Source organism: Cotesia glomerata, linkage group LG8 (assembly GCF_020080835.1).
Source record: "Cotesia glomerata isolate CgM1 linkage group LG8, MPM_Cglom_v2.3, whole genome shotgun sequence".
Classification (NCBI taxonomy): Eukaryota; Metazoa; Arthropoda; class Insecta; order Hymenoptera; family Braconidae; genus Cotesia; species Cotesia glomerata.
In genome coordinates this window covers 6082252-6110059 of record NC_058165.1, presented here as the reverse complement: position 1 = coordinate 6110059, position 27808 = coordinate 6082252, and the positions used below count along the sequence as shown (strand labels likewise).

Sequence of the window (27808 nt, the reverse complement as noted above, 5' to 3'; positions counted from 1 at the left end):
TTAAATTTAAATTTTATATTATATTATTTTTATTTTTAAAAACTATTGGCAGATAAAGTAAATTTAAAACCCAGAAATAATATTTATATAATTATTATATTAGAAAAGCAATAATAAAGATTAAATAATCGAATGTACAATCGTCTAAGAAAAAAAAAAAGCGAGTAGTAAAAAACTTTACAAATGAAAAAGAAAAAAAATATCTTGCTTTTAATAAATAGAGTGACTAATTGTTTGTCGTACAGAAGTATTGATTTAATTAATAATTATGTATATATTTTTTTTTTAAATATATTTTTGATTAAATTAAATAATAGTCGGACAGTGTTTAAGCTTCTAATTAATTCCATTTTTAAATTAAATTATATGTATGGTAAACATATATTTATTTATTAATCAATTAATTATAATTTTAATTCATACTTCGAAAAAAAAAAAAAAAAAAAAAAAAAAAAAACCAACTCATTAAATCCGCTGCAATTAAATTTACAAGATTTTAAAAGAAAAAAAAACTAACTTAAAGACTGGTGATATATAATTAAAGATTAATAAATTAATAGTAGTAATATTAATAATAAATTGTGAGATTTAATTCTGTACCATTAAAGTGTTTACTAAACACGAGGCCCGATCACATGACACTTAAAAATTATTTTTATTATATTATATTTATGGTTTGTGGTTGTTGTAAATAATTCAATTTTTAAAAATTAATTCAAGTGGAAACCTCGCTCCCGGGTGGCTGCAAGGAGTCGCTCTTTCAACATTTCTTCTGTGGGGTACTCGGGCAATTTGAGATAGTGGACGCAGGTGTTTACTGATGGGTAACCACCGGCGCCGGCGTCTACTTTGCGCACGACTGTCAGTCTTGGATGCAGATTACAGAGACCGCCCGGTGGTAACGCCGAGCACCCGGTCGCGAACTGCAGGAAGGCCTTGCGCTCAGGACCGGTCAGCGACATCAAAACGTTGACGAATCTCTGGAAGCCGGGGCTGTAAAATAAATTTTCTTAGTTTTGTTCTCGAGTTTTTATTTTTACAAATATTAATAAAAGTATACACTGATAAAAGGATTTTTTATATTTAATAAGACTTGTTATCTGTTAATAAATTATATATGAACGTCAGATGATTTATATAATATTTTTTAATAGTTAAAAATATTTATTTTCATTAAAAAATTTTCTATTAAACTCAAGTTAATAACTGATAATAAATATTTATTTATAGTTGATAGATATTTACATCCTTGAATAAGAAGTGAGAATAACAATTAAACTCATTTATAACCCCATAGCTTTGATAGGTAAATCTATTAGATCAGAATCATTAATTATTTTCTGATAAAAAAATTGAAAAAATAAAATTAATATTAATACAATATGTAAAAGGTAAAGAAACCAAAAATTAAAGAAAGTATTTATAAGAGATTTTTGTGTTTTTTTTTTTTCCAGAAAATATTATTTTCTATAAAAAAAAAATACTGATTATATATTTTATAGACCATCAACACTTGACCAAGAAGAATTAATTATACTTTAATTACTATTAAAGCAAGTACGGAAAAAGTTGTAAAAAAATTACAGAAAAATTTTTTGTTTTTTTAGTGGAAAAATTGAGTACTTAATCTATAAAAAAAAAGTTTATTTTCTATTAGAGTTATTTTAAGTAAGATAAAGGAACCAAATATTGATCAGGCAGCATAACAACTTGATTTTCAAAAATCTGGTAATTTAACTTTATATTCAGTACGTAATTATCAATTTTTAATTATACTTAAAATAAAAATTTACGTATAAATAACATATATGCAGTTGTAATAAAAAAAAAAAGTTTGTGGACAAATGTCAGAAAGTTGTGAAAATTAGTCATTAGAACTTTACCTCGCCGTGTTTGGTAAGTAAATTAATCATCAATTTATATAAAATTAAATCCTTCATAATCAATAAATAAAAATTTGTCAAAACAATTGATTATCGAAGATTAATCATCAATTATTTTTGTTAGAAAGAGCATGTTAATAATTGAAATAATACTCTGGTCAACAATTGATGTTGTAAATTATCTAATGTACCTAATATTAGTATGGCTTAGGCCATTGATTTAAATTTGAGTACTGAAGATAATATTGTATCAAAATACAGAACTAATAACAATACTGGAATCATTAACATGTCAGTGAATGACATGATGTCGAAACTATTATAGATTAAAAATAAAAGTTATTTATAAGTCTAGTAAGTATAATACTACTGTTCAGTATTTGGAACATAGGCGGTCAATATTTAGTAAGTAATGGTCAATATTCGGAGCAATCGGCAGTAACGTTAATTACTACAACTTAATGTTTATTATTATGTATTTTATACGCAAAAGTATTGAAGTTTATAAGTTAAAACTATAAAAAAAGTGTAACATTTCAGCTCATAAACTCTTCCAATAAATTTACAAATAATGTATTTATCTTCATTTTATTTAAACTGGTCAATATTTGGAGCCTTTACTCTAGTTGTAATAAGTAAAAAAAAAAATTTTTTTTTTCTACGATAATAATAATCATATCGTATCTTTACATCACATTTTAAACAAGAAATTTTCACTCCAAAGAAATTTATTAACTGTTAATAAATATTTGTAATCCGATAATAAAACTATCAGGACAAAAGACGCGTTAAAAAAATACCCGCAATGATATAAAGGAGAGAAAATTTTTATCAAAAAACCATGACAGATTCTTGTAGATAATTTGTTGCAGTTTTTGAATTACCCTTTTAATTTTTCCTAACATCACTTTAATAAATATTTACTAGCAACCTTTCAGTCACTATGTGACTGCCGTGGCTTGTGAACCATGAATATTAAATAATGAACTTTGTTAAATTGCACTGTACTTTTTTAACTATTGACGTTCTTAAAGATATAAGCTCATCCCGATGTTACACTCATCAAGAGCTTTCATTTGAGTACCCACATGCATTTTTGATATATTTTTCATAAATACATATATATACATATATATATATATATATATATATATATATATATATATATATATATATATATATATATATAACTAACTGTTACCCGCCCGCTTCGCTGGGCGCTTTATAGAATTGCATTTTTAGATCTAGACTTGAAATTTAATTAGAGTATTGTTTTGACTTGCACAGATTCCAAATGAGTATTGAAAGTTTTAGTTAATGTCATTGCAAGTCTCATAAGTAAAGTTGAAGTCTGTCTAGCTTCAAGTGCGAAGAATTTTTTTGTCATTTAAAATTTTCTCAGCGACATCAATTTTTCATAGAAAATAAACTTATATATAATATATAAATATATGAAAAATTGATGTGGGTACTCAAATGAAAGGTCTCGATGAGTGTAATGTCGAGATGAGCTTATTTATCTATCTTATATATCTTTAAAAATGTCAATAGTTCACAAGACACAAGAACATTTTTTAACCGGTGACGTTAGCCGAGTCGTCTAAGGTGTTCTATTCTATTATTATGTTATATTTTTTAATTTTAATTGTTGTTGATTTAATGTCTCTCATGTACTATTCTAATAACGTAAGCCTTTTTTATGAAAATCAAGTTTCTTTTTTAGGCTAACTAGTATAAATCATGTATTAACACTTTTTATGTATTTAACACAATAAGAATAATAAAAACTATATTATTTACTTCACTATGTACAGCCCCTGAGGCTTATCAGGTATTAAGAAATATCATTTATGTTATCCTCTATGAGAGCCCGTATGGGCCAGGTAGACAATTTATTTTAAGTAACAGGTCTTACGTTTATACCTGTGTATTATGTTTATATCTATGTATCAATGATTTAAATAAATAAACGCTTGAATAAAAAAAAAAGTCGTCTAAGGTGCACGGCCTATAGAGGACTCGGACTAACTTACCGGCCAGGCGTGGGTTCGAATCCCAAGCTGGTCTTAGAAACCAACTTGGTTGATATTCGGCCCTTGCCGCGTTAATTAAGATTTACACAACCCAAAAAGACCCCAACGTACCACTCCCAACAGTTAAAGTCGGTGATATGACCACAGCAGTTAAAACCGACTCTAAATAATAACTAATAAAAAAAAAAAAAAAAGAACATTTTTTTATTATGTATCTAGAGATAGAGAATTTTTAAATGCAGCCTAAATACTTATCAAGGCACGAATTCAAGTCAAAACTTTTCCTATTATACCAAATTTAACCATAAAAACCCATTTTATCATATAAATACACTGACCACAAAATTTTGCTTATTTTCTTAATAATATAGATTAACTATTAATGAATATAATTTAATTTGCAAAAATATTTCTATATATTCAACAAATTAAAAAAAAAAATAATTTCTAATCAAATAAATAAAAAACTCCTTTTATCAGCATATTAAAAAAAAATCAACAAACCTTTCACGAGTGTATCCTAATTTAGGTTCAGTATAATTGAGCAGATCTTCTCTGGTCCAATGAGGATTCTGTTCTCCACAAAGCATCGCCCTAATTTCTTCAGGACTGAAGGCATGAAGCTTCTCCATGGGAAAAACTTTTGAAAATCCAGCCTTGAAGGACTCAAGCTGCCTGGCGATTCCTTTATTCAAGCAATAGTCGATGGTCAGCTCGGCGTACTCCCTGGCATTGTCAACAGTGATCGCAACATCGTACCCTCCCTCAACCAGCTCCTCGTGGTCGTAGCCAAAGACCTTAGACCCGGGTGAATAAGACATGGTGAGCCCCAAGTCTTCAATAGCAACAGAAGTGCCGGACGGATGATTAATACGGATAGCATCTTCATCAGAAGACGAGCAGCCCTCAGAAATAGTTCTCTCGCGCCTGGAGGCAACTGCCTGGATTTCCTTCAAAAATTCCCCTCTCACCGGGTCGACCATCACCAGGTCCTCGATGTCCAGGATACCGTCATACCACGGACTCGGCTCCAGAGAGTTGAGTCCGTCTGTCTCTCCCTCTTCGCTGATGAAGCTGCTGGCCATGCTCGAGGAGATGCTTTCTTGAGTGACACCAGTCAGTCCAATCTTTTCATTGACATTGTTCGCGATGTCTCCCCGGCACATTAGCTTAAGGAAAGACCTGGACAGCGGAAGATCCACCAAACGGTTGTCTTGAAGCACTTTTGCCAAAAAGACTCCCAGGAACCAGAAGTATCTAACCGCGCGATCGCAAGCTTCAGAGTTCTGAGGCAACGGCGCTAAAAAGAGTCCACTGGGTCTGATTACGTAGTAACCCGCTGGTCTAGTTTGCTCGTCCGAGGGACAGGAGTAACCTTCTGACTGGTCGTGGTCATCGCAGAGCCACAGTCCTAGATCTTTTCTCTGAAGCTCGGCAGCGACTAACGCGAAAAATTCAAGGGTTGGACCCAATCCAGTTCCTTCCTCGCCGACAAATTCAACTTCTAGGATACTCTTTCTGTGGGCGTGAATTTTCAAAACTTGCTCGGCCCAGTCGAGAAGTTTCTCACCTCGGGGAACACTCACTCTTTCATGTTTCAGTCTTCCGACCCGGAATTCATGACTGTCGTCTCTTCTGGGACTCAGTCCGGGCGCGCGTTGACGCTCTAAAATAGCGTCACGCTGAGTTTGGAGCCAGACGATAGATCTTGAGGCTCCGAAGGCCGTACAGCTGAAGTAGAGTCGCCTTGTCTCGAAAGGCAGCAGGAATGGGCAGCTGCGGGCGAGTTCTTCGCACCAGGCTGGGAGAGCGCCTGCGGCAAGCGCCAGGGGGTCTTGGATCTGCTGGATTACTTTGTTGGTGATTTTCTTGGAGGTAAAGTCGTCCGGATTCACCCAGCAGGCAGATTCAAGAGAATCTTCGTTGATTGTCAAGTCCCGGCGGTCGTCCCGGGTGATGCTGAGGACGTATACGTGTCTTAGGAGCTGGAGAACGTCTTCCACGGTGCAGGCGTTATTGCTGACTGCGGGTTTTCCGGAGTAGAGGGTTACTATTGGAGTTGCGCGGCCTGAAGACTCTTCGTCCTTTGATTCCCGGTAGATTATCGTGTACGTTGGCTCCCAGATACGACGCAGCTTCTCTTGACGGCTTCCTAGCTCTGTCATTTGCATCAGCTCTTGTACGGCCTGGAAGTGAAATTATATTTTTTATTTAAGTATGTTATTTGAATTATATTAAGCTAGGACGCTTAGAAAAAATTTATTTTGAAAACAATTTGCAATTTGTAATAAGAAATTAATTAGTTAAAATTTTATTTTTTAGTTGAAGAAATAAAATTGTTAGAAATTTTGAAATAAATTAATTTTTTTTTACAACAATGGCCATATTTTTGAAAGAAATTTTTTCTCTCAGTGCAGTATTAAACAACCTACAATTACTATACGACTGCCGATAATTATTAATTAAAAATTAACAAATTTTTAGTTAGTGATTTTTTGATAGTTTTAATTACAATATACATAGTATGGGTATTTTTTAAATAAATTTTATGGAAGAATTTTATAAAGCAGACTATTCAAAATTCATCCAAAAACTTAATATAAGAAATTGACTATCACCAAAAAATATACTTAGTAAAAAGACACAAATTCACGTCAAGACCTTTTTTTAAATTAAAATGGTTCAAAACACAAAGATCTGTAAAAAGAAATTCGAACATCCTAAAGCTAAAAGGATGCATAAAAAATAATTTAAGTTTTAATATAAAATGGTGACAAATAGTTTCACAACACAAATTAGATCCAAAAAACGGTCTAGTGAAAATAAAAAATATTAATATTATTTTTATTATTAAATGGCAATCAGGATACTAAAGTGCGAAATTTCAAAAGTTTTAAATAAAGTTTTAGATATATTCAATCATCATAGTAATTTTTTAAAAGAGTAAATTTTTTCTTAATCTGAATCTTACAAAATAGTTTCAAAAACAGTAAAGAGAAAAAAAATTGGTTAATTTTCTAGAATTCAAAATAGAATCAAACGAAACTGAAAAAAAATTTTTACAATTTTAAAAAAATTAAAAGAATAATTTTTTTGTCGCCCATTTTGCCCTGTTTTTAGTTCAATTTTTCATATTTCATTTTTATTATGATATTGCTCTATCGATGCTGCATTATTTTCATCTTTTATAATAAAAAAACAATTTTCTTTATATACTCTTTTGGCGTTAATAACTCAAAAAATTTTTTTTATTGATCTTGACGTTTTGGACAATTTTAAGTTGATTGACAAAAAAATTTTTTTTTGTAACTTTTTGGCACAAAGCCCTATCTTACTGTAATAGTACACCTTTTTGGCATTAGTCACGCAATATGTCTACTAATTGATTGTAATTGGTAATGATTGTAATTGGCGATAAAAACAAATTATGTGCTCTTTTACCATTTGGAGGAATATAGATTCATAAAAAAATTTTAATCTCATGACCTTACCTGGAATATACTGGCATTTGGGTCTGTGAGAGATAATTCGACATCGGGGGTGTCAGGTAGCCCTGGACCTTTGAGAGAAAGCGACAGTCGAGGAGATGAAACAGTTCCCACTCGTACACTGGACTGTAAATCACTACCCGGTTGCGGTACTTCAAGATCCGTTGTCTGGTTTATATTGGTGCGACCTGGTCTCGGGTCGAATGCGGGTATAAGCGCAGAAAACTGTCGCTTCAAAACGAATTCATCGTCCCAAGCGCGGCGTTTGGTACTCTGTGGGGTCTCTTCTTCCATATAAGCTGCCAGAAGGTTACGAGAGACCATTACTTCTTCGTACTCGGCCTCTCCACCTTCAACCTCTTCCTCATTCTCCTCGTCGTCGTCCTGGATCAATAAATCGATCTGTTGTAAAATTATTTACTGCTATATAAATTGTCACTTTTAAAAGGTCAAGGTTGTGCTGGTAAACTTACCTCGGGATCGTTTTCTTCGTTGTCGTCATCTTCTTCTGCCAGGACTTCTTCGTCATCGTCAAGCTCACCTAGAAGTGTAGGCCCGCCAGTTGTTCGAACTCCACCAATACTGGAACTTGCCACGCCGCCACATGATTCCAAAAAGTCCTCAAGACTCACCTGTAGCCATAACTTTTCATTACATTAAAATTGAAGTCTACCGAGTTATTATTAACAATTCACCTTTTATTAATTAATTTATTTATTTATTTATTTGATAATTAAGGAAGTTCATTCGTAAAACTCACTAGTAGATATAAATTTATATTTTTTAGTTTTGGTAAATTTAATCATACAAGGTAAAAGCCCCTATTATTCACAGGGCCCCCACTATTGACACCCTATTTAATTTTATCATTTCATTATTAAAATCTGTTAATAATCACAATTGTTGATATTTTATGACAGTTTTACATATTTTTAAAATTAAAAAATAGTAAAATTTAATTCCAAGGTATAAACTATTTACTGCAAAAAAATTTCATTATTTCAAGTAGGCCAAAACTGCTTATATGTTTGTAATTTCTTAACAATATTGTTAAGAAAGACCTTATTTTCAAATCCAGATTTCTCAATGTTTTTTTTTATGTAATTGCATTGTTTAAAATTATTTTAGATTATTTATAGTCTAAATAACCATATAATCATTTACTTATACTTTATTGAGTTAAAATTAATTTTAAAATAGCGGATGTCAATGATGGGGACACAAAAATTAACTTGCGTCAACTAACGACATAGGCCATAATGTAAGATAACCTAAACCCCTGAACATACATATCAACGTATTAATGTTTACATACTGTCACGTGATTTTATAAGAATCAAAGTATTTGAAACTAGAAAAAATTGCTAAAAAAAAAACCTGATAAAAAATATAGAAAAGCTAGGCCTCAAACGAATTTTAAAATAATCAAAATAATTGATAGTTTTGCATTAGTTAGTAAAAATGATTATTATTAATATAAATTTCACTGTAATAAATGACTTGTCAATAATAGGGTCAATAATCGGCTCTTTGAATTTTTTGCGCTGTCAATAATACATACTTTCGACCTGTTGGTTTTAAGGTAGTTGTAGCGTGATAGGTATTTCAACAGAAAATTATGAAATTTTTTTTATTGAAAGATAAATATATTAATAATTCACTACCAAAATTTCAGATCAATTGACCGCACCGTTTTTGAGTAATTAATTTTTGAAATTGCATCTTTTACACGTAGCGGTATAGAGAGATGATAAAGTTAGTATGAAATTTTTGGCCCACTCGAGTGGTACGGAAGATTTCATACTAACTTTACCATCTCTCTATACCTCTACGTGTAAAAGATACAATTTCGAAAATTAATTACTCAAAAACGGTGCGGTCAATTGATCTGAAATTTTGGTAGTGAATTATTAATATATTTATCTTTCAATAAAAAAAATTTCATAATTTTCTGTTGAAATGCCTATCACGCAACAACTACCTTAAGTTGATTAGACACAACACGCTCGCTTCGCTCGCCTTCAATCTTTCAAAAATCCCGCCACTATCTCAGTCGACCAATCAACAACCGAATAAAATAGTCACAGAAGTGACGTAAAACGATACGACACCCGACCATCAACTTTTTAGAAGAGGATATAATAATTATTAAATTTATTGCTATTTAAGTTAATTAATTAAATTATATAAGTAAAAACAATGATTAAGGTGTCCTATAAAAAATAAGTTGACAATATTGATTTGAAACACGATAAAAAAATTCAAATATTCATGATCACGATCACTCTTATAGTGTCAACAATGGGGGCTTTTACCTTAATTCTTATCAAGACATTTCTAAACTTATCTTTAAAAATTCCTTTAAAAATAATAATATGCTCGTCACAAAATTCTCTTTACTCTCTCAATTATTATCTCTCAATATTCAAAAATTTTTTAGTCTCTTAATTATATAAATAAATTTTTGACATATAACTACATTGACATGTACAAAACAAAATAAATAAATTTTGTTTATCGTGAAATTCTAATCTATTTACAACTACTTCGAAAACTTATCATAATAAATTAACTGTTGCAGAAAAACATATCGACGTTCGAATTAGCAAATTGCTTAACTCCAATTTAGAGAATCTTCCATTTGTACGAAAAAATAATTAGTTCAAAATTTATTATCACTTTAAAAAACAATTTAGTATCTAATAGAGGTATAGTATTTTGGTTTGGATCATTCAAATAATTTATAATTGGACTATTGCTATATCAAAATGTTAAAAAATCACTCTCTAAAAATTAAGGAGTTAGACCAATTGCTAATTAGACCGTCGATATGAAATATTGAAAAGGCACTAATTCAGGTCTCGACTTTTCCAATGATACTAAATTCAATTCGAAAAACTCATTTTATCACATAAATACACCGAAGATAAAATTTACCTTATTCTCTTATTTATATAGATTAATAAATGTTAGCATATATTTATGTTAATTACTAAATAGTTAAGACAGCAAAGCGTTAATAATTAATTTAAGCAACCGCTAATTCTAGCATTAAAAAAAAACTGAAAAATCAGTGGTACCTTTAACTAATTAAAAAAAAAAAAAAAAACAAAAAAAAAAAAAGGAACAAAAAAATCTCACCTGCTCACTGTCGCTGCTGGTACTGGTCAAAGACATAGTCAAAGCCTGTCCCAAACCACCAGCGCCAGTTGTCGTGGTGACTCCACTACCAGCAACCTGACTGCTGCTAGTCAAGCTGGGATAACTTTGCGCGGTACTGAGCAATCCACCGGTAAAGTTTGAACTCAATGCTAAACGCACGAAATTAGACACTGATGTAGGTCCACGTGTGTTCTGAGTCACGTTTGAGTTTGGCGCGATATGCTGTCCACCAGCTGGTCCTACAAGTAATTAGTCACATTATACACCACCTAATCTATTAATTTATTAATTAATTAATTCAAAAAATAATGATAATGATAAGTGATAACACAAAGCGTACCTAGAGTACGTCGTCGAGCCATTGCTGCAAATGTTTCTAGTAAACCAGTCGCCGTAGTAGTTTCTAGGGTGTTGTTAGCATCAGTACATGCTAGATTTGGTACCGAGACAGACATCGGATTGGTAACCACAACTGGACATCCTCCAGCTGTATTTTGAGATGATGAACTGGTTGCTTCTTTGTCACGGTTGCATTCTTTTGTTGCTGTTGTATTTTTATTTGTTAGTGATATATCATTAATCATTAGTTGTAATAATGAAATTAAATTAATTAAATAATGTAATGCAACAAGTTAGTCATCAGTTAAAAATTAATTATTCACGGTGAAAAAATTGCAGAGTAAATACAAAGTAGATGGTTTTTAATTGATAATAAAAATAATTTTTTATCATTTAACAATTATAAAACGCGGATTTAGAAATTTTTATGAATTAACATAATATTTTTCCTAATTTTAATAAAATAAATAAATTTTAATATTTAAAAAAATTGTATCAATATTTTTTTTTTTTTAATTGTTACGAGTTATATTTTTTGATAAATTTTCTCTATAACAATTTATTAGTTAAGAATAAATTTTAAAAATTGCCACATAGAAATCAATTTCAATAATATTAAAATAATTAATTTTATTTAATTAGACATAATATTGTATTATTTTTTATTTTTTACATTACGATTTATCAACAAAATTGAAAGTCAAAATAATCTTTATGAAAATTTAATTCAATGTTCCTAAAAATTTAAATTAAAAAATTAGTTGTGAATAAATTCGACATATGAAACTTATTTCAGCTAATTAAAATTTATTATAGACTAAAAATTCTGCACTAGAATGTTTTTCAGATTAAAATCTATATTAACTCTACAATCATTCCGCTCTAATCAAATTGCATTTTACTCCAAACACAGAGTGTTTTATTTCTCCTCTCCGGTCAAAATACTTGACCAAAATAATAAAAAAAAAAAAAGTACGTACCATCAGTAGCAGGATTATGACGCGGGACTGGTCTGATCCTCATCGAGTTCTCGTCAGTTTCGCTGGACACAGATATCCTAACAGGTACTAAACCAAGTAATTCACCACTCAAGAAACTGTTAGTGTTATTACGTAACCGATCAGCGCCTTCGCGAAGCCGGTCGAGTACTTCTGACGCTTCGAGGCTCAATAAACCGCTTGTTGGCTAAAAGCAACATTTTAACAACAATTACACATGATTAGCGATTAAACACTCAACAGTAATTAAAAACAGTTTGGGAAATTCAAAAGTGCACGACTCATAATATTCATTTAATTATGAAATAATAATAAAATAAAAAATGTAAAACAACTGTAATAGAACGATAATACTTAGGTGCCCCTAATAGGATAAATGTAGACAATATATATAGAAATACAATCTTTGGGTTTTTTATTTTATTAATTTCAATTAAATGGCACTGAGTTACATAGCCATTCGCGATAGGAAAACTAAATTTCCTTCAAAGAATTAAAAAAAAAAAAAAAAGTAATAATTAACAACTAGGGTCAACCACCCCATTTTGTCCTATAATTGGCCATAGAAATTTTTTCTTATCAAAGTGATCAATTTTTTCTTAAATCGTACGTTATGTATTTAAAAAAAAAATATATGTGTCAAAAACATCAAAAAAAGATAAAATAGAAATTTTATCCAAAAAAATTAAAGCCAATATTTTTTTTCAACTTTTAAAGGCTAAAAAGCTATCGAAATCTTTATTTTTTCCTTACACGATATTTTTTATCATAAATGTGCCGTAAAAACAAGCAGAATAAAAAAAATTTTTAATTGTTAATTTTTCACCTAATTATGACCCAAAATGGGATTGACCCCACTTGTAAATAATTACCAAAAAAAAAATTTCACTCAATCAATGGATTTTTTGGCAAGTTGCAGTGTTGACGGGTTTCATACTTGACGGACGGAAAAATTTTTTTGAATTATTTTGATGTTTTTTTTCGTTTCTATTGCACTAAATAAATTTTTGAAAAGTATACAATTAATCTCAATTAAATAATCTTGACAATAGTATGCAAAATATCTTGACTCCGTTAACTAACAAGTATGATAATAAAAATAGTTGCCGAAATGAGGCGAAAAAATTTTTCAATCGTAAAGCAATATACTTCGCATCATAAGTCGTGCAATTTATATTTTTAGTCATATTACATAGTGATTTTTCCAAAAAAATTGAAAATTCGTTGTTGATTATTTAAAAAAGTTATTAACGATTAAAAATTAGATTTTTAACAAACAACCTTATAGCAGATCAGCATTATTTAAAAATTAAAAATTATATTTATATTATTAAAGTAGATACCACAATGAACAATGTTTTAAAAAATTTTGAGATTCATGTAAGTAGTTTTTATAAATGCTTCGCATCATGAGTCGTGCAAGATAAATATCAATCTAAAAAAGCAATTACCTTGTTACCGCGAACTGTAGAAAACAGAGGCTTTGAACTAGACGCGCGATTGCTGTTGCTGTTAGGCGGGCAGTCAGTATTCAAAGCCAGACTCTCAACAATGGTCACCAGATCACTAGTAACCGCAGTATCAGGTCTCGGATGAAGTACCACAGAGAGTTCCCCAGTATTACTAGCTCCTCCTTCTCCAGTGACCGCTACCACAGCTTCAGCGCGTGCTACCGACAGTACACTCTCCGCAATGGACTCAGCAGCCTGCTTAGCCGCGAGATTCTCAGCACTGGCTGCCTGTTCCGTCGAAGCAACCGAGCCACGCATGCTAACATCAGTGCAATCTGGTAAACTGGGAGTGCTGCTGGACTTCCTTCCAGTCAGAACTCCAGATCCATTTTTGTTCTTGTTCTCACCGTCCATACTCGTGCCAACCAGCCTGAGGTCGTACTTGCCCTCAGCACCCATACGATACGAATTGGAGCCTCCGTGGTCCCAGGTAACGTCGATCCATCCGTTGTGAAGCTCTCCAGTGATAGAACCTTCACCTGGAGGCACTCCGTCTTGGTCCTTCCACTTCCAATCGAGTCCACGAGCGACACGTGCTCCCGCAACTAAATGTTTCAACACCTGAGTCTTTATCAATCGTCTTTGACGTCTCACTCCCGCTTCAGCTTCTCTTGCCGCACGTCCCAAGTCCTCGCAGACTCCAGTAACTTCTCCATAAACCTCAAAACCCGAGACTGACAAATAGTGCGTCTGTCCCGAGGCATTCTTTCCTGTCTGCTGTAATCTCAAGTGTCTCCAGCCCTGAGTTTCTTCTCCAGGAGGTTCCAGGGTCCAAGTTGCCGTGCTACCGGGTTCATTTAGCGAACAGTCGTCGATATGCGTGTACAAAGTCGTCCAGTTGATACCATCCTTAGAAGCCTGGAACATCCAGTTTCTGAGAGCGCTCTTTCCGTACCCACGAGCGTGACGAAGCGAGTAAGCACTGGGAATAACCCAGACTCCGAGGTCGATAGAAAACCAGGCGCGTTTGTCGTCGTTGGTATGGCAGTTCAAAGCACTTTGATCGCGACTTAAGATGTCTTCAAGGTGTCCGTAAGGCAAGCTGCGTCCATCGCTGGATGTCACGACTACCAGACCATATTGTCCAGGGTTCACCCACTCCGGGCTGGTTTTTGCATTGGTGCCTATCCAATAAAGGATCCCGTTTTCATCAAAGTCATGAGAGTACTGGAAGGTCATTTTGGTGCCTTCTTTCAATTTTTTAACGAAGGTGAAGGTTGAGCGATCGTGATCGTGCCACTGCTTGGCGATCATTTTCAGCAGGTGGTTCTCCAGTTGCTGGATAGTACTCAGCGGCTCCATTTTCAGGCTCCGCCCGGATCTATCAATCAGCGCTGATTCACCGGGAGCACGCTCGAGGCGGAAACGAAGCCGGCGAGTGAGAATCTGTAATCCGTATCCGGAGCCAGGGGTGTCGTAAAGATAAACTGGGAGTTTCTCAATCGACTCGAGGACTGAGACTAATTTTTGGACCAATACTTTTGCTGAGTTACCGTCGTTGGTGTCTTTGGCTTTGAAGCAGCTCTTGAAGACGGCTATCCGCTGAAGACGCATGCGGTTTGCACGTACGGTGGTTACTTGGGGGCCAGACGGGTTAGCTAAGAGACCCAAAAGCGACTGGACAAGCCCGCTGGAATGCAATTCGTAGGCTGAAACGCGGCCTTCTTCGTTCAGCAGCATCTTTAGCTCTTCTAAAGCTGACTGCAAGACACCACGCCACTCCCGGTTGCCTGATAACTGCTTCTGATATGCTTTGTCTATCTGGGTTACTATAGCTGCTAACTTGGCAACGACTCCACGTGGCTGGGCTTGGGCTGCTTTGAAGTAACTCTCGTAGATTTCTTGGGCTTGGGTCTTTACTTTCTGCTTTATTGCTTCTATCTTTGATCTTAAACGCTTGCAACGCTTTCCAGCCCATCCTGCTGCGAAATCTGGACCTAGACATAGATTATTTTTTTTTAGATTTATGATTTTTTTTTTTAAATTGAAATAAGGTAAAAGCCCCCGTTATTGACATTATAAGAGTGATCATGAATATTTGAATTTTTTTATCGTGTTTCAAATCAATATTGTCAACTTTTTTTTTATAGGAAATTTTAATCATTGTTTTTACTTATATAATTTAATTAATTAACTTTAATAGCAATACATTTGATAATTATTATATCAACTTAAAACCAACAGGTCGAATGTATGTATTATAGATAACGCAAAAAATTCTAAGAGCCGATTATTGACATACCATTGACCCTGTTATTGACAGGTCGTTTATTACAGTTAAATTTATATTACCAATAATCACTTTTACTAACTAATGCAAAACTATCAATAACATTTATTATTTTAAAATTCGTTTAAGACCTAGCTTTTCTATATTTTTTACCAGGTTTTTTTTTAGCAATTTTTCGAGTCTCAAATACTTTGATTCTTATAAAATCACATGACAGTATGTAAACATTAATACGTTGATATGTATGTTGAGGGGGTAAGATTACTTTACATTATGGCCTATGTCGTTAGTTGACGCAAGTTAATTTTTGTGTCCCCATCATGGACATTCGCTATTTTAAAATTAATTTTAACTCGATAAAGTATAAGTAAATGATTATATGGTTATTTAGACTATAAATAATCTAAAATAATTTTAAACAATGCAATTACAAAAAAAAAAAAAAAAAAAAAAAAAAACATTGAGAAATCTGGATTTGAAAATAAGGTCTTTCTTAACAATATTGTTAAAAAATTACAAACGTATAAGCAGTTTTGGCATACTTGAAAAAATGAAATTTTTTTTGCGGTAAATAGTTTATACCTTGGAATAAAATTTTACTATTTTTTAATTTTAAAAATATGTAAAATTGTCATGAAATATCAACAATTGTGATTGTTAGCAAGTTTTAATAATAAAGTAATAAAATTAAATAGGGTGTCAATAATAGGGGCTTTTACCTTAAATGATATTTTGAAAAATACATACCTAAACTAGTTTCAGCAGTAAAAGAGTGTTTAGTACCGCGATTGGATTCAAAAATAAATCCGGGCAAATCTTCGCGTAAAATAGTAGCTTGTTGTTGCCCGTCACTATTATGAATACACATTTCGCTTTCTTTGCGACTCGAAAGCGCCCAATTACCCACTACTAAACGTGTAGGGCCGGGCTTTGAAAGGACAGGTTGACTTACGGTATTAGGTTTAACTTGTCCTCGTGCGCGTTGTAATTTTTCCAAAAATTCGCCACGACTCTCTGCAATCGACGCCATTACTTTTAAATTTACAAACCAGTTATTAATTATTCAACCAATAAACAACACAGTTTTATTAATTTATTAATTAATTAACGCTCAATATGGCAACATGGCGACAAATAATGGGGAGTTAATTAATTAATAATTAATAATGATAAATGATTGACGAATTTGAAACCCACCTTCTGTTGTAAGTGATTCGGTGTTTCGCCCTTTTCCTGTTGGCAGTTAGTAAAAAAAAAAAGTTAATCTCTAAGCTAATATCCACACTTCGTTAATTACAATTTTTTAATTAACTGATGATTTTTTTTAATGTTTTTTAATTGCAAATGAAATTATTTTTAGTCTATGTAAAATAATTTTAAACAATTTTATTGTACAAACCTTTAGATTAATATAAACATTCTATGAGTTCTTTAATTATTTAATAAAACTCAAAAATTAAAAAAAAAAATTTGTTATGTTAAAGTTAGCTTTACAAATTAGTAGATTGAAATCTTTTTTTTTTTATTATTATTCTAAAGGTCCATAAATGAAATTAAAAAAAATTTTTTTTAGTTATAAAATAGACCAAGAGACTGCGGAACGCAGCTTCTATTATTTATTTTATTTTTGTCCATAAAAAATGTTCTTTATTTTTTTAATTATCCATAATATATCATCTCATGTATGAATAAATATTTATAATACTGAAAAATCGCAGACTTCTGACTATTTTTTTATTTTATTCAATAATCAAGGGATCATTCTGTTTTGTAAATTAAAAAAAAAAATTTTCTTACATTCTTCGAAAGAACATTTATCTAAAAGTATTGTGTTAAAATTTGTAAGTGATCGGAGTACTGTAACTATATTATTTTACGATGTTTATGTGGATTTTCAAATGGAAAAAAATAAAATTTTTGAAAAGGCCGAAGGGATTTTTTATGGTGCCGACATCGCTGATTGACTTTAGATAAGATTTTTTTTTTAAATTAATAAAACTTTTAACGCGTTTGTCTTAGAAGTATGTTTTTCTGGTTTAGGTACATGATATTTCTGGAATCACTGACCCGATCTTAATAAAATTTAAACGACATGTTCTACATATTAGTAGCTATTGCATTAGCTACAACCAAATCAAAATTTTCATTTTTACTATTTTTTTAGGACTAAAAACTGTGAAAAAAAGCCTCAATTTTCAGTTTTTTGTTAAATATTCATTATTTTGTTATTTATCAATAAATATTAATCTCCGTAGCTGGTGTAATAAATACTTATATATTGATGGTAAATATTTTTGGTTTTAGTGTTTTAGATGAGTCGTTATCAAGTTATCATATACGTCAGCTTTATACCAACATTTTGGAGGAGCTCCATTCACCCGTTGTTTATTTATAAAAAAATAAATTTTAATATTTTTGGTGTTGTTCAAGAGTATATTTGTTAAGCTGAATAAATTTTATATTAATATCTATAATAGTTTCTGTGTAAAAAAATAATTAACATTTGCTTTTTTTGGAGTGCCGGAACCAGAATGACCCCTCAAATTAAAAGTAAAAAAAATATCCTATTTTTTTTATAAAAATTTTTTCATAAAGGAAATTCCGAAGAATTTTTAAATGTATACTAATTTTAGTTTAATAAAAATATTTACTGAACATTTTTTACGTCTTAAATAAAAAGGATGTTCTCACCAGTAGCATCAGTGCCTCCTTCAGGGCTACCGCTAGAGTACATAGTAGCCAATTTCCCATCCAGAATAAACCGGAACCATCCGTTACTGCCATTAGACAGCTCCAAGGCCGCGGCGTCCGACCAAACGTAAAGGCAGTCACGGCCACGGCAAATGCACCAGTCTCTCCAATGATAAGCGCGGCCCACAAGCAATTCTCTCGCGTCTTCTAATTTGTGTTCATCGCCCGTGGAGGCGGTTGCCACAGCAAGTTCATTTTCAGGTTCGGCAGGTGTGTCTTGTGGTCCCGCGAGAGCCGCGACTTTAGAGAATACTCCAAGACGCGCAAAGTGTTCAAGAAACTCGTCTTTACCTTTCATCATCAAGTCTTGAATCATCTGCAGAATAACCAAGTGTCCATCTTCGTCTTCCTATAATAAAATAATCAACCAAAAATCAGATTTTTCCGTAAACAATTTTTAATTAATTAATGGCAAATTAATCACAGACTTAATACTTAGGCAAGCAAAAACATGTATCATTAAATTAAATAAAAACAATTAAATTATTTTTAAACGTAAAGGCTTGCAGGCAGAGAACATTCGTGTCCTTTGAGAAGCTCAGCCTCGTATTTATTATTTAATTTTTTTTTTTTTTTTTTTTTTTTGCTAGTAAACGTGAGTGTAATTAAGGACAATTGGGTATTTATTATTTCACTTGTCAAGTAGTAATATTAATATAAAATAGAATATTGAGTTAAGTGAACAAGTAAATGATTTAATTAATAAATTAACATATTTCCACCTCCACAAAATAGTTTTAATCGAATTAATACGTGACGAGTCGTAGTGTTAATAACTCGCGACATAATAATAAACGACTAATATAATGTGTTGAGTGGGTATTGGTAATTGGTAGTTGGTAATTGTTGGTAGTTGTTGCTGTTGAGCATTGCTAGGTGAACTTGAAAAGAAACTACGGATGCTACTACCGTTTTATCAATAATGTAGTTCTGGGAACTGGAAGAAGTAGAAGTAGACTTGCGAAGGCAGGGCAATTTGGGACCAACAATCAACTTGAGAGGTGGAGGCGGTGGTGGCGTTGCTTTTATCTCAAAATCCTGCAAACAATTTAGCTTGTCTATCAGAATCTTTTTATTTAAGCGTCTGCCTGCATGCCTCACTTCTATTCTTATTCCCTTTACGCAGTTACTCGCCGGCTAGAATTCCGTATCTTTTTTTTACACCTTATACGATCAAGGGCTTGTTTTTTTTTTCGTCGAAATTAAAGAGAGTATTTATAAGGGATTTTTTTTTTCTATTTTTTTTTTTTTTTTTTTTTCTTCAGAGGATATTATTTTCTATAAAAAAAAAGTACTGATTATATATTTTATACACCATTAACCCTTGACCCAGACGAATTAATTATACTTTAATTACTATTAAAGCAAGTACGGAAAAAGTTGCAAAAAAATTACAGAAACATTTTTTATTTTTTTTTTTTAGTGGAAAAATTAAGTACTTAGTCTATAAAAAAAAAGTTTATTTTCTATTAGAGTTATTTTAAGTAAGATAAAGGAACCAAATATTGACCAGACAGCATAACAACTTGATTTATAAAAATCAAGTAATTTAATTTTATATTCAGTACGTATTTATCAATTTTTAATTATACTTAAAATAAAAATTTACGTATAAATAACATATATGCAGTTGTAATAAAAAAAAAAAGTTTGTGGACAAATGTCAGAAAGTTGTGAAAATTAGTCATTAGAACTTTACCTCGCCGTGTTTGGTAAGTACATTAATCATCAATTTATATAAAATTAAATCCTTCATAATCAATAAATAAATATTTGTCAAAACAATTGATTATCGAAGATTAATTATCAATTATTTTTGTTAGAAAGAGCATGTTAATAATTGAAATAATACTCTGGTCAACAATTGATGTTGTAAATTGTCCAATGTACCTAATATTAGTATGGCTTAGGCCATTGATTTAAATTTGAGTACTGAAGATAATATTGTATCAAAATACAGAACTAATAACAATACTGGAATCATTAACATGTCAGTGAATGACATGATGTCGAAACTATTATAGATTAAAAATAAAAGTTATTTATAAGTCTAGTAAGTATAATACTACTGTTTAGTATTTGGAATATAGGCGGTCAATATTTAGTAAGTAATGGTCAATATTCGGAGCAATCGGCAGTAACGTTAATTACTACAACTTAATGTTTATTATTATGTATTTTATACGCAAAAGTATTGAAGTTTATAAGTTAAAACTATAAAAAAAGTGTAACGTTTCAGCTCATAAACTCTTCCAATAAATTTACAAATAATGTATTTATCTTCATTTTATTTAAACTGGTCAATATTTGGAGCCTTTACTCTAGTTGTAATAAGTAAAAAAAAATTTTTTTTTCTGCGATAATAATAATCATATCGTATCTTTACATCACACTTTAAACAAGAAATTTTCACTCCAAAGAAATTTATTAACTATTAATAAATATTTGTAATCCGATAATAAAACTATCAGGAAAAAAGACGCGTTAAAAAAATACCCGCAAAGTTATAAAGGAGAGAAAATTTTTTTCAAAAAACCAGAACAGATTCTTGTAGATTTGTTGTAGTTTTTGAAATCCCTTTTTCATTTTTTTTAATGTTGCCTTAATAAATATTTATTAACTATTAATGAATATAATTTTATTTGCAAAAATATTTCTATAGTGTATTTATGTTCATGTTATCTTAACTGGTCAAAATTTGGAACCTTTATCCTAACCATTTAATTAATATTCCATTAAATCTCACATCTCAATATAAAAATTTTTCTGTAATTTTTCAAGTATTTTTTCCGTAAGTATTTATACCAATAGCCAAACAATAGCACACCGATAAATGTAAAGGTGTGCAGAATCTAAAATGCTAAAAAATTACCTCGTTATCCAAAACATTGGCTATGACTTCAACCAGCATAGCTCCGCATCCTGCAGTTTTATCAGCTCCGCAAGTCTCGACCAATAGATCAGGCTGAATATAATGTACCATCTTACGTATCAAATTTAAACTAGCTTTTCTTACACTAGGTAACATAGTCGACTGAAAAGTGGCACAAAAAACAGGTAACAGTCTCCTTAAATAAACGGGTGCCATCTCAGGATCACCCTTTGGTTCCGTGTATTCACTATCAACATCACTGTCTTGCTTTCTGTGTTCCTGATTGCTGGGGGGCAACATCCACTCCCCAGGACTCTGCAAAATAGCTGCGACTTCCCTGTGGCCTTCATCAACACGTTCACGGGCTTTGTCGAGCGGAGTCTTGCCATCTTCATCGCGCAGATCCGGGTTGGCACCATGTCTTAATAATACTTTGGCAATAGCAGGTCTGCCGAAACACGCGGCGTAGTGTAGGCTAGATGAGCGCTGTCCTTTGTTGACATCAGCACCACGGTCACAGAGAAACTCAACCATTTCCTGAGTTCCAAACGCCGATGCCCAGTTAAGTAAAGTCTGTCCCACGTCGTCCATGAAATTAACTTCAATGCCTCCAGAATCGATCGCCTCTATCAGGGCATCCGTGTCTTTCGAGCGTATGCAATCGATTAACTGCCGGTGTGACTTTTCCCCCGCGCTGTCTAGTCGACGCAACCGAGGCAGAAGAGGCCCTGAAGGTCCACCAGCTGCTCCACCGCGACCTAAAAGTTACAATTTTTTTTTATTACATATCCGAAATTTTTTACAAAAAAAAATTCAATTAATTTGTTCAACTATTAGTTTTATAATTGATTTTTTTTTATTAAGCATTGTTTTTTTTTTATGACAGAACTAAAATTAAACTTAAAAAAAATTTAAGGGGCACCACTAGGATGGTTAAAAAAAAAAGGTCATTTTTAAAAGACAAAATATTGTATGGATTTTTTTGAAATTTTTAGGTCAGATTTATAAAAATTTTCAATATCAATTCAGTAGTTGAGTACCTCCCCCAATGACAAAAAAAAGTTGGCCCTGCTGCAGTGATTGCGGCCTTCACAGTACACAAAATAAAAAAAAAAAACTGGAAGTTAATTGAAAATTGGCGGAGTTTAAAAAGAAAAATTTCTAAATTTCGCTATAAAATGTGATGATTTTTGGTCTCTGAACATTACAATTTTTATACAATCAAAAGACATATATTGTTAAGAAAAAAAGCTATTTTTTACAAAAATATTGTACTTTTTTAATAATATGTGTGATAATAAATTTATTCAAAAAATTTTCAATTCTTATAAATCACTATTGGTAATAATAAAAAATTTCATGTAATTTTACAAATCCGGCGATGTAAAAATAAAAAAATTTTATTTTATCTACTAAAATTGCTTAAATGTTTATTAAGATTATCAATATTTTCTAACTCTATCGACAATTCTGAAAGTTTAGTCTACTGAAGTTTGATTTCTTTTATTAAAATCCGATATTTAATTTTATCGTGTTTGAATTTTGTAATTTAACCATAAAGTTGTTAAATATTAAATAAGCTAATTTTGGAAGGATATGCATACGAAGATTAGCAAAATTAATAAATAAGTTTTAAACTTACAAGGTAATACCGTAATATTGTAATATTAACATCCATAAATTATTAATTTTTTTCATAGACTCGATATTCAATTTCAAAATATACTAGTATATTAAATTTAGTAAAATTTTTAACAGTGCATATTCAAAATTTCGATATATTATTTTTAGAAATATGAACTATAAATACAAAAAAAATCGACTTTTTCAAATTTCATACTAGCGTTTCCTTAATGAATTAAAAAAAAAAAAATAAATTCAAAAGTATTTTTCAGCACTTAAAGTTTTCCTGAATTTCAAAATGACTCCTTAGCATTTTTTCTCGAAAATGACAATTAATATTATTATTATACTATTCATTTATTCAACTATAATAATAATAATAATAATAATAATAATAATAATAATAATAATAATCATTTCTGTTCAAAGTGTTCATTGATTCACCGATTAACTGCTGTACAGAATCTATTACTTATTTTTATAAAACTTAAAAACCTTACTTTATAATTAATCTAAAATAATCATTATAATTATATTTTAATGTTGTATACCTGTATAAAAAATGTATTATTTATTGATAACCTTGAGGGAGCTTTGGCTTTAAGGTCAAATGAATTTAAATAATAATAATAATAATAATCCTTACCTAGAGCAGATCTTCCTTCAAACAGCAAAACAAGAAGTAAATCTACAAGACGCATTGAGTCCAACGCGCACCTTTCATCGCCTTTCAAAGCCTTTTCAATAGCATCTGGGAGATCTGAACGCAGCAGGTCGTGTGTAATTGAGGGAGATCCCCTGCAAAGCGTAGACAAAAGACTAATAATCGTTGAAACAGAGGCACAAGACTTGGGTTCTGGAGCCGGTATCGTTGAAGACGTCGTAGAAGGTGGAGGTGTCTTAGGATTGTTAGCAGCGGCTGCAATAGACGTTCCTGGTCCAGCTGCATTGGACAGCCTGTAAAGCAGCTCTGAGACGAGTCCATTGCTCGCGAGTGGCGCTGGATCTGTTCCCCGTCGGGAAAAGCGGTCTGCCAGTGACGCAAAGCAACGCAGTGCGCCATCAGCCACATGGGCGTCTTCGTGTCTCAGCAAAGTCGATAAAGCTTCCACGCAATCGGGAAGTGTCTTGTCCTGGGGCTCGACTTTCCCGCACAGTCTGGAGACTACTGCCATTGCCGAGTGCAAAGTGTCTCGATGAACTCGTGCTCCGTTTTCTCTGATGAATCCTAGCGCGCAGGGAAGACCTCCGGCTTCGAAAACAGCTCCGGCTTCTCGAGCACAAACCAACTCCAGAACTTTGATGCACTGCTCTGCTAAATCTCTGCTCGCTCGGCAGCCAAGCGCGGCTCCTGATAGCCGTCCGCAGATCGCTCTGACAGCACCCTCCATCCCCACCACTCGCCTCGTACACTCCGCAGATACATCGAGATAGTAAGTTATAGCACGCGCAGTTACTTCCAGCACGCTGTCGGGTGCATGCTCGTCTAGGAATATTCTGCACAATGCGGGTAAAAATGTTCTTGGAGGACAGATCTCGAAGCACCGGTCGACATTGTCGCTCATCAGCAGCAACATGCACAGCTGCTCCAATGCGATCAGCTGCATGTCCCGTTCATCGCCCTGGCTCATGCTCAGCCATTCTAGCAGCGTCTCTGGATCAACATCTGCCATCTAAATTCACATTATTCATTTTTATTAGTATTGTATTTATTTTATTATTATTTTTAATTTATACTACCACAGTCCAACCTCATAGTAAAACTCTTTTTGGTTACACATTTTTTTAACGTCTAAGGACATCATCAGCCAGCGCTTCTTACTTTTTAATATATCTAATAACCTTCAATTGTCATAAGTATTTATGTCACTATTAAAAAAAAATTTTTTTAATCAAAATTCAATCTATTTTAAAAATTATTTACAACGTTTTGTCTTAAATGAGAATTTATATTTGAATTTTTTTATTTGACTTTGCTATATTTTTGTATACTTAAAAAATTTCCACGGATTTTTTTATCAAACTCTATATGTCAACGTTTTCCAGTAACCATGACTTTGCGAGAAATATATGTCTTTTACGTAATATTTTTTTAACATTGAATTAGTGTATTTCGTTAAATTTTAAAAACTAACAAAATTATAAATTTAAATGTTTAGTAAATTTTAAATCAATTTTTTTGGTTTGAAAAAAATGAATTTTAATTTAGTTCAATTTTGAGCTTGAATATTTCGGTTATATGTGACTACGGTATATAGTATTAAAAATTTCTCTTAAAGTAGTTTATAAAATGTCTCTGATAATTTATTTATTTAAAAATTCCTAGTACGTAAACTACTTTCACTGTTACATGTAAACTATTTAAATTAAAACAAAAAATTAAAGCGAAGTCGAACTGTGTATAATAATATCACCAGTAAAAATTAACAATTACCTTTGTGGCTTTTTAATTAAACTCGAAAAAAGAATCTGAAAAAAAAAAAAGAAATATTTATTTTTTCAATAACAAAGACCTCGAAAAAATATTTTGGGTAGACTTTTATGCCAAGGATGCATGTGTATATGTTGCAATAACTGATAAATATATATCCAAGTAATTTTTTTTTTTTTTCAAGAATAAATGTTCCAGATGGTCATGTAAATTTATATGTGTGTACACAAATATATAAATATATATCTCGAAATGTCTATGGAAAAATTTATAAATAATTTTATTACTGAGTAGTAAGTCTGGATAAAAAGTATGACAATGAATTTTAAAAAGAGGGGATATGTTTTGCATGACGATTGTAATTGCTGATGGATATATATGTGTGTATGTATTGTATGTATATATAGAGACTTGGTATATACATGTATATATGTAGAGAAGCATGTCGAATTATCAACTGGTTCTGGAAAAAAAGGTCATCTGAATGACTAATTATCATAAATATTAATAATTATCAGGAAATAAGTACGCAAGTGGATAAAAATTTAGAATTAAAAGCAGAAACGTACCTCGAGATATACAATGTCGATGTTGAAAAGTGTTCCATTCTTTGTGGGGTCAAGTCGCCATTGCTAGAAGTTGATCGTTACCTTGCTTGTAATTTATGACACCTTTGTAATAACTGTAATGCGATAATGTATTTACTTTTAAATTCGAACAAAGGGCTTCGTAAAATTACTAATTACGGGGGTTCAGGGATCAGCTTTGTCTTGCACTCTTAAAAGTCTTTATTTCTCCCTCAGCGATGTACTTTGCCATTTACGTGACGTGTTGACTGAACTTGCCACTAGAGGCGCTCAGATAACTTTAACTTTTTTATTCTTATTATTTTAGAGGGCGCCTCGGATTTTTGAGTTTTTAATATGAAAAAAAATCTAAATTTTATTTGAAAGAAGTTGAAATTTTTTTTAAAGCTTTCATGGTAAATAAAAGTACTTTTTATTTATTATTTATTATTTATTATTATTGAGAAACTAGTTCGGAAAATTCAGGATTGTTTTAAGGTTTAAATTTCGCGCGCAAAATTCAAAAAATGGTAAACCAATCAGAGACGAGATTGGTGATGGGAATTTTGGAATTTTCTCACATGACGCAACAAACGGCTGCGATTAATGTTCTTGAACTTTCTTGTTGTTGTTTTCATGTGGTTGATTGTGATTGATTATGGTAAAGAATGATTAATGATTTAGGAACGGTATGATGTAATAGACAGCCTTCAAAGTTTGGATTATGATTAGCAAACTATTGTTTTGTTAAAAAAGATATTAGAAAGAATTCTGGTAAAAAACTTTTGGCAATATATTTGTTAGAGATAAAACTGAAATTAGCAGATATCTAACAATTCTTGAAATTTTTACAACAAATTAATTATTATAAAAAAAAAATTTTTTTGAAACTTCGCACTTATAATTTTTTAAAATTTCTATTATATGGGGAATTTTTTTGCTAATAAATTGTTTTTATTATAATTTAATTGTTATAAAAATCTAAAAATTGTTAGATATCTGTTAAATTCATGAAAATTAATTTAGCATATATGTAATAATTTAAAAAATTTTATAGCAAATAAATTATGGCCAAAAAAAATTGAAATGTATACATTTTAAAAAATAAAAAATGAAATTTTTTAAAAATAATTTTTTAGAACAAATTTTTTTCATAAATAAAATTAAAAAATTGTTAAGTGACTGCTAACTTTATGTCATGTTAAATTTAGTATTATGTTTTATAAGGCATGAAGAAACAGAATGCAAAAGAAGAGATAATACTAAAGTTAGCAGACGATTTTAATTTTTTGATTTTTTTTTCATTTTTATTAAATTAGAACTAAAAAATATTTATTTAAAATTGCGCTTATAGTTTTTCAAGTTTTTAAAAAATGAAATTTAAAAAAAATTTTTTTATAATAATTTTCTCAATAAAAAAAAATTATAAAAATTTTTACATGTCAGTTAAATTAATTTTCATAAAGAAGAGTGACAACTTAAAGGAAGTGATTGAGAATGTTTTTACAACCCGTGTTGCTCAACGATATTGAGTTACGAAAATATATCATCAGAAAGATCAAAAAGCTAGTCATCAATTACAAAAGATGATTAAAATGATAAAATCAGACTGAAAAAGATTACTACACTTATGGAAGAAACACCTTGCTCGTAAAAAGCACATGAAAATTAAATTCAGAAAACTATTAAACCGAAAAGACAAAATCCTCATCGTCATTGATAGAAAAATTTTTTTTCCGCCGCGTAATGACTAGAAAACTTAACTCTCGATTGGACACTTTTTGAAAAATTGCCACCTTCGAAAACAGTAGATAATAAAGAAACTTGTTTTTCCTGCTCAGCAAAATAACCAGTAGGTACTGTAGAAATTCTTTGTAAAATAAAATATATTTTTCTGTAATGTAAAAAATGTATAATACGC

General features: G+C 31.3%; 1 protein-coding gene and 2 long non-coding RNA genes across 14 annotated transcripts; 1 reads left to right on the top strand and 2 right to left on the bottom strand.

Moving 5' to 3' along the window:
- Window positions 1-288: 288 nt before the first annotated feature.
- LOC123271028 (E3 ubiquitin-protein ligase HECTD1) lies at window positions 289-26177 on the bottom strand. Of its 12 annotated transcripts, XM_044737247.1 has the most exons (16): window positions 26068-26172; window positions 25891-26003; window positions 25325-25359; window positions 23537-24563; window positions 21268-22025; window positions 18336-18744; window positions 16842-16877; window positions 16392-16676; window positions 13355-15351; window positions 11886-12090; window positions 10907-11110; window positions 10546-10805; window positions 7878-8048; window positions 7408-7806; window positions 4421-6102; window positions 289-993 (listed from the first exon to the last, which is right to left on the bottom strand). In XM_044737247.1, the coding sequence occupies exons 4-16, from the start codon at window positions 24561-24563 to the stop codon at window positions 711-713; spliced, it is 7716 nt and encodes a 2571-aa protein (XP_044593182.1). In that variant the 5' UTR covers window positions 25325-25359; window positions 25891-26003; window positions 26068-26172; the 3' UTR covers window positions 289-710. The 12 variants fall into 12 exon arrangements, with proteins under 12 accessions (XP_044593182.1, XP_044593181.1, XP_044593187.1 ...); XM_044737246.1 differs by having other exon boundaries at window positions 25891-26177; XM_044737252.1 differs by having other exon boundaries at window positions 7408-7788; window positions 25891-26177.
- LOC123271054 lies at window positions 8522-9015 on the bottom strand. The gene is made up of 2 exons (XR_006510762.1): window positions 8905-9015; window positions 8522-8573 (listed from the first exon to the last, which is right to left on the bottom strand). It is a non-coding gene; the product is annotated as an uncharacterized LOC123271054 (long non-coding RNA).
- Window positions 15637-16058, top strand: LOC123271055. Its single transcript, XR_006510763.1, has 2 exons — window positions 15637-15677; window positions 16007-16058. It is a non-coding gene; the product is annotated as an uncharacterized LOC123271055 (long non-coding RNA).
- Window positions 26178-27808: the final 1631 nt, after the last annotated feature.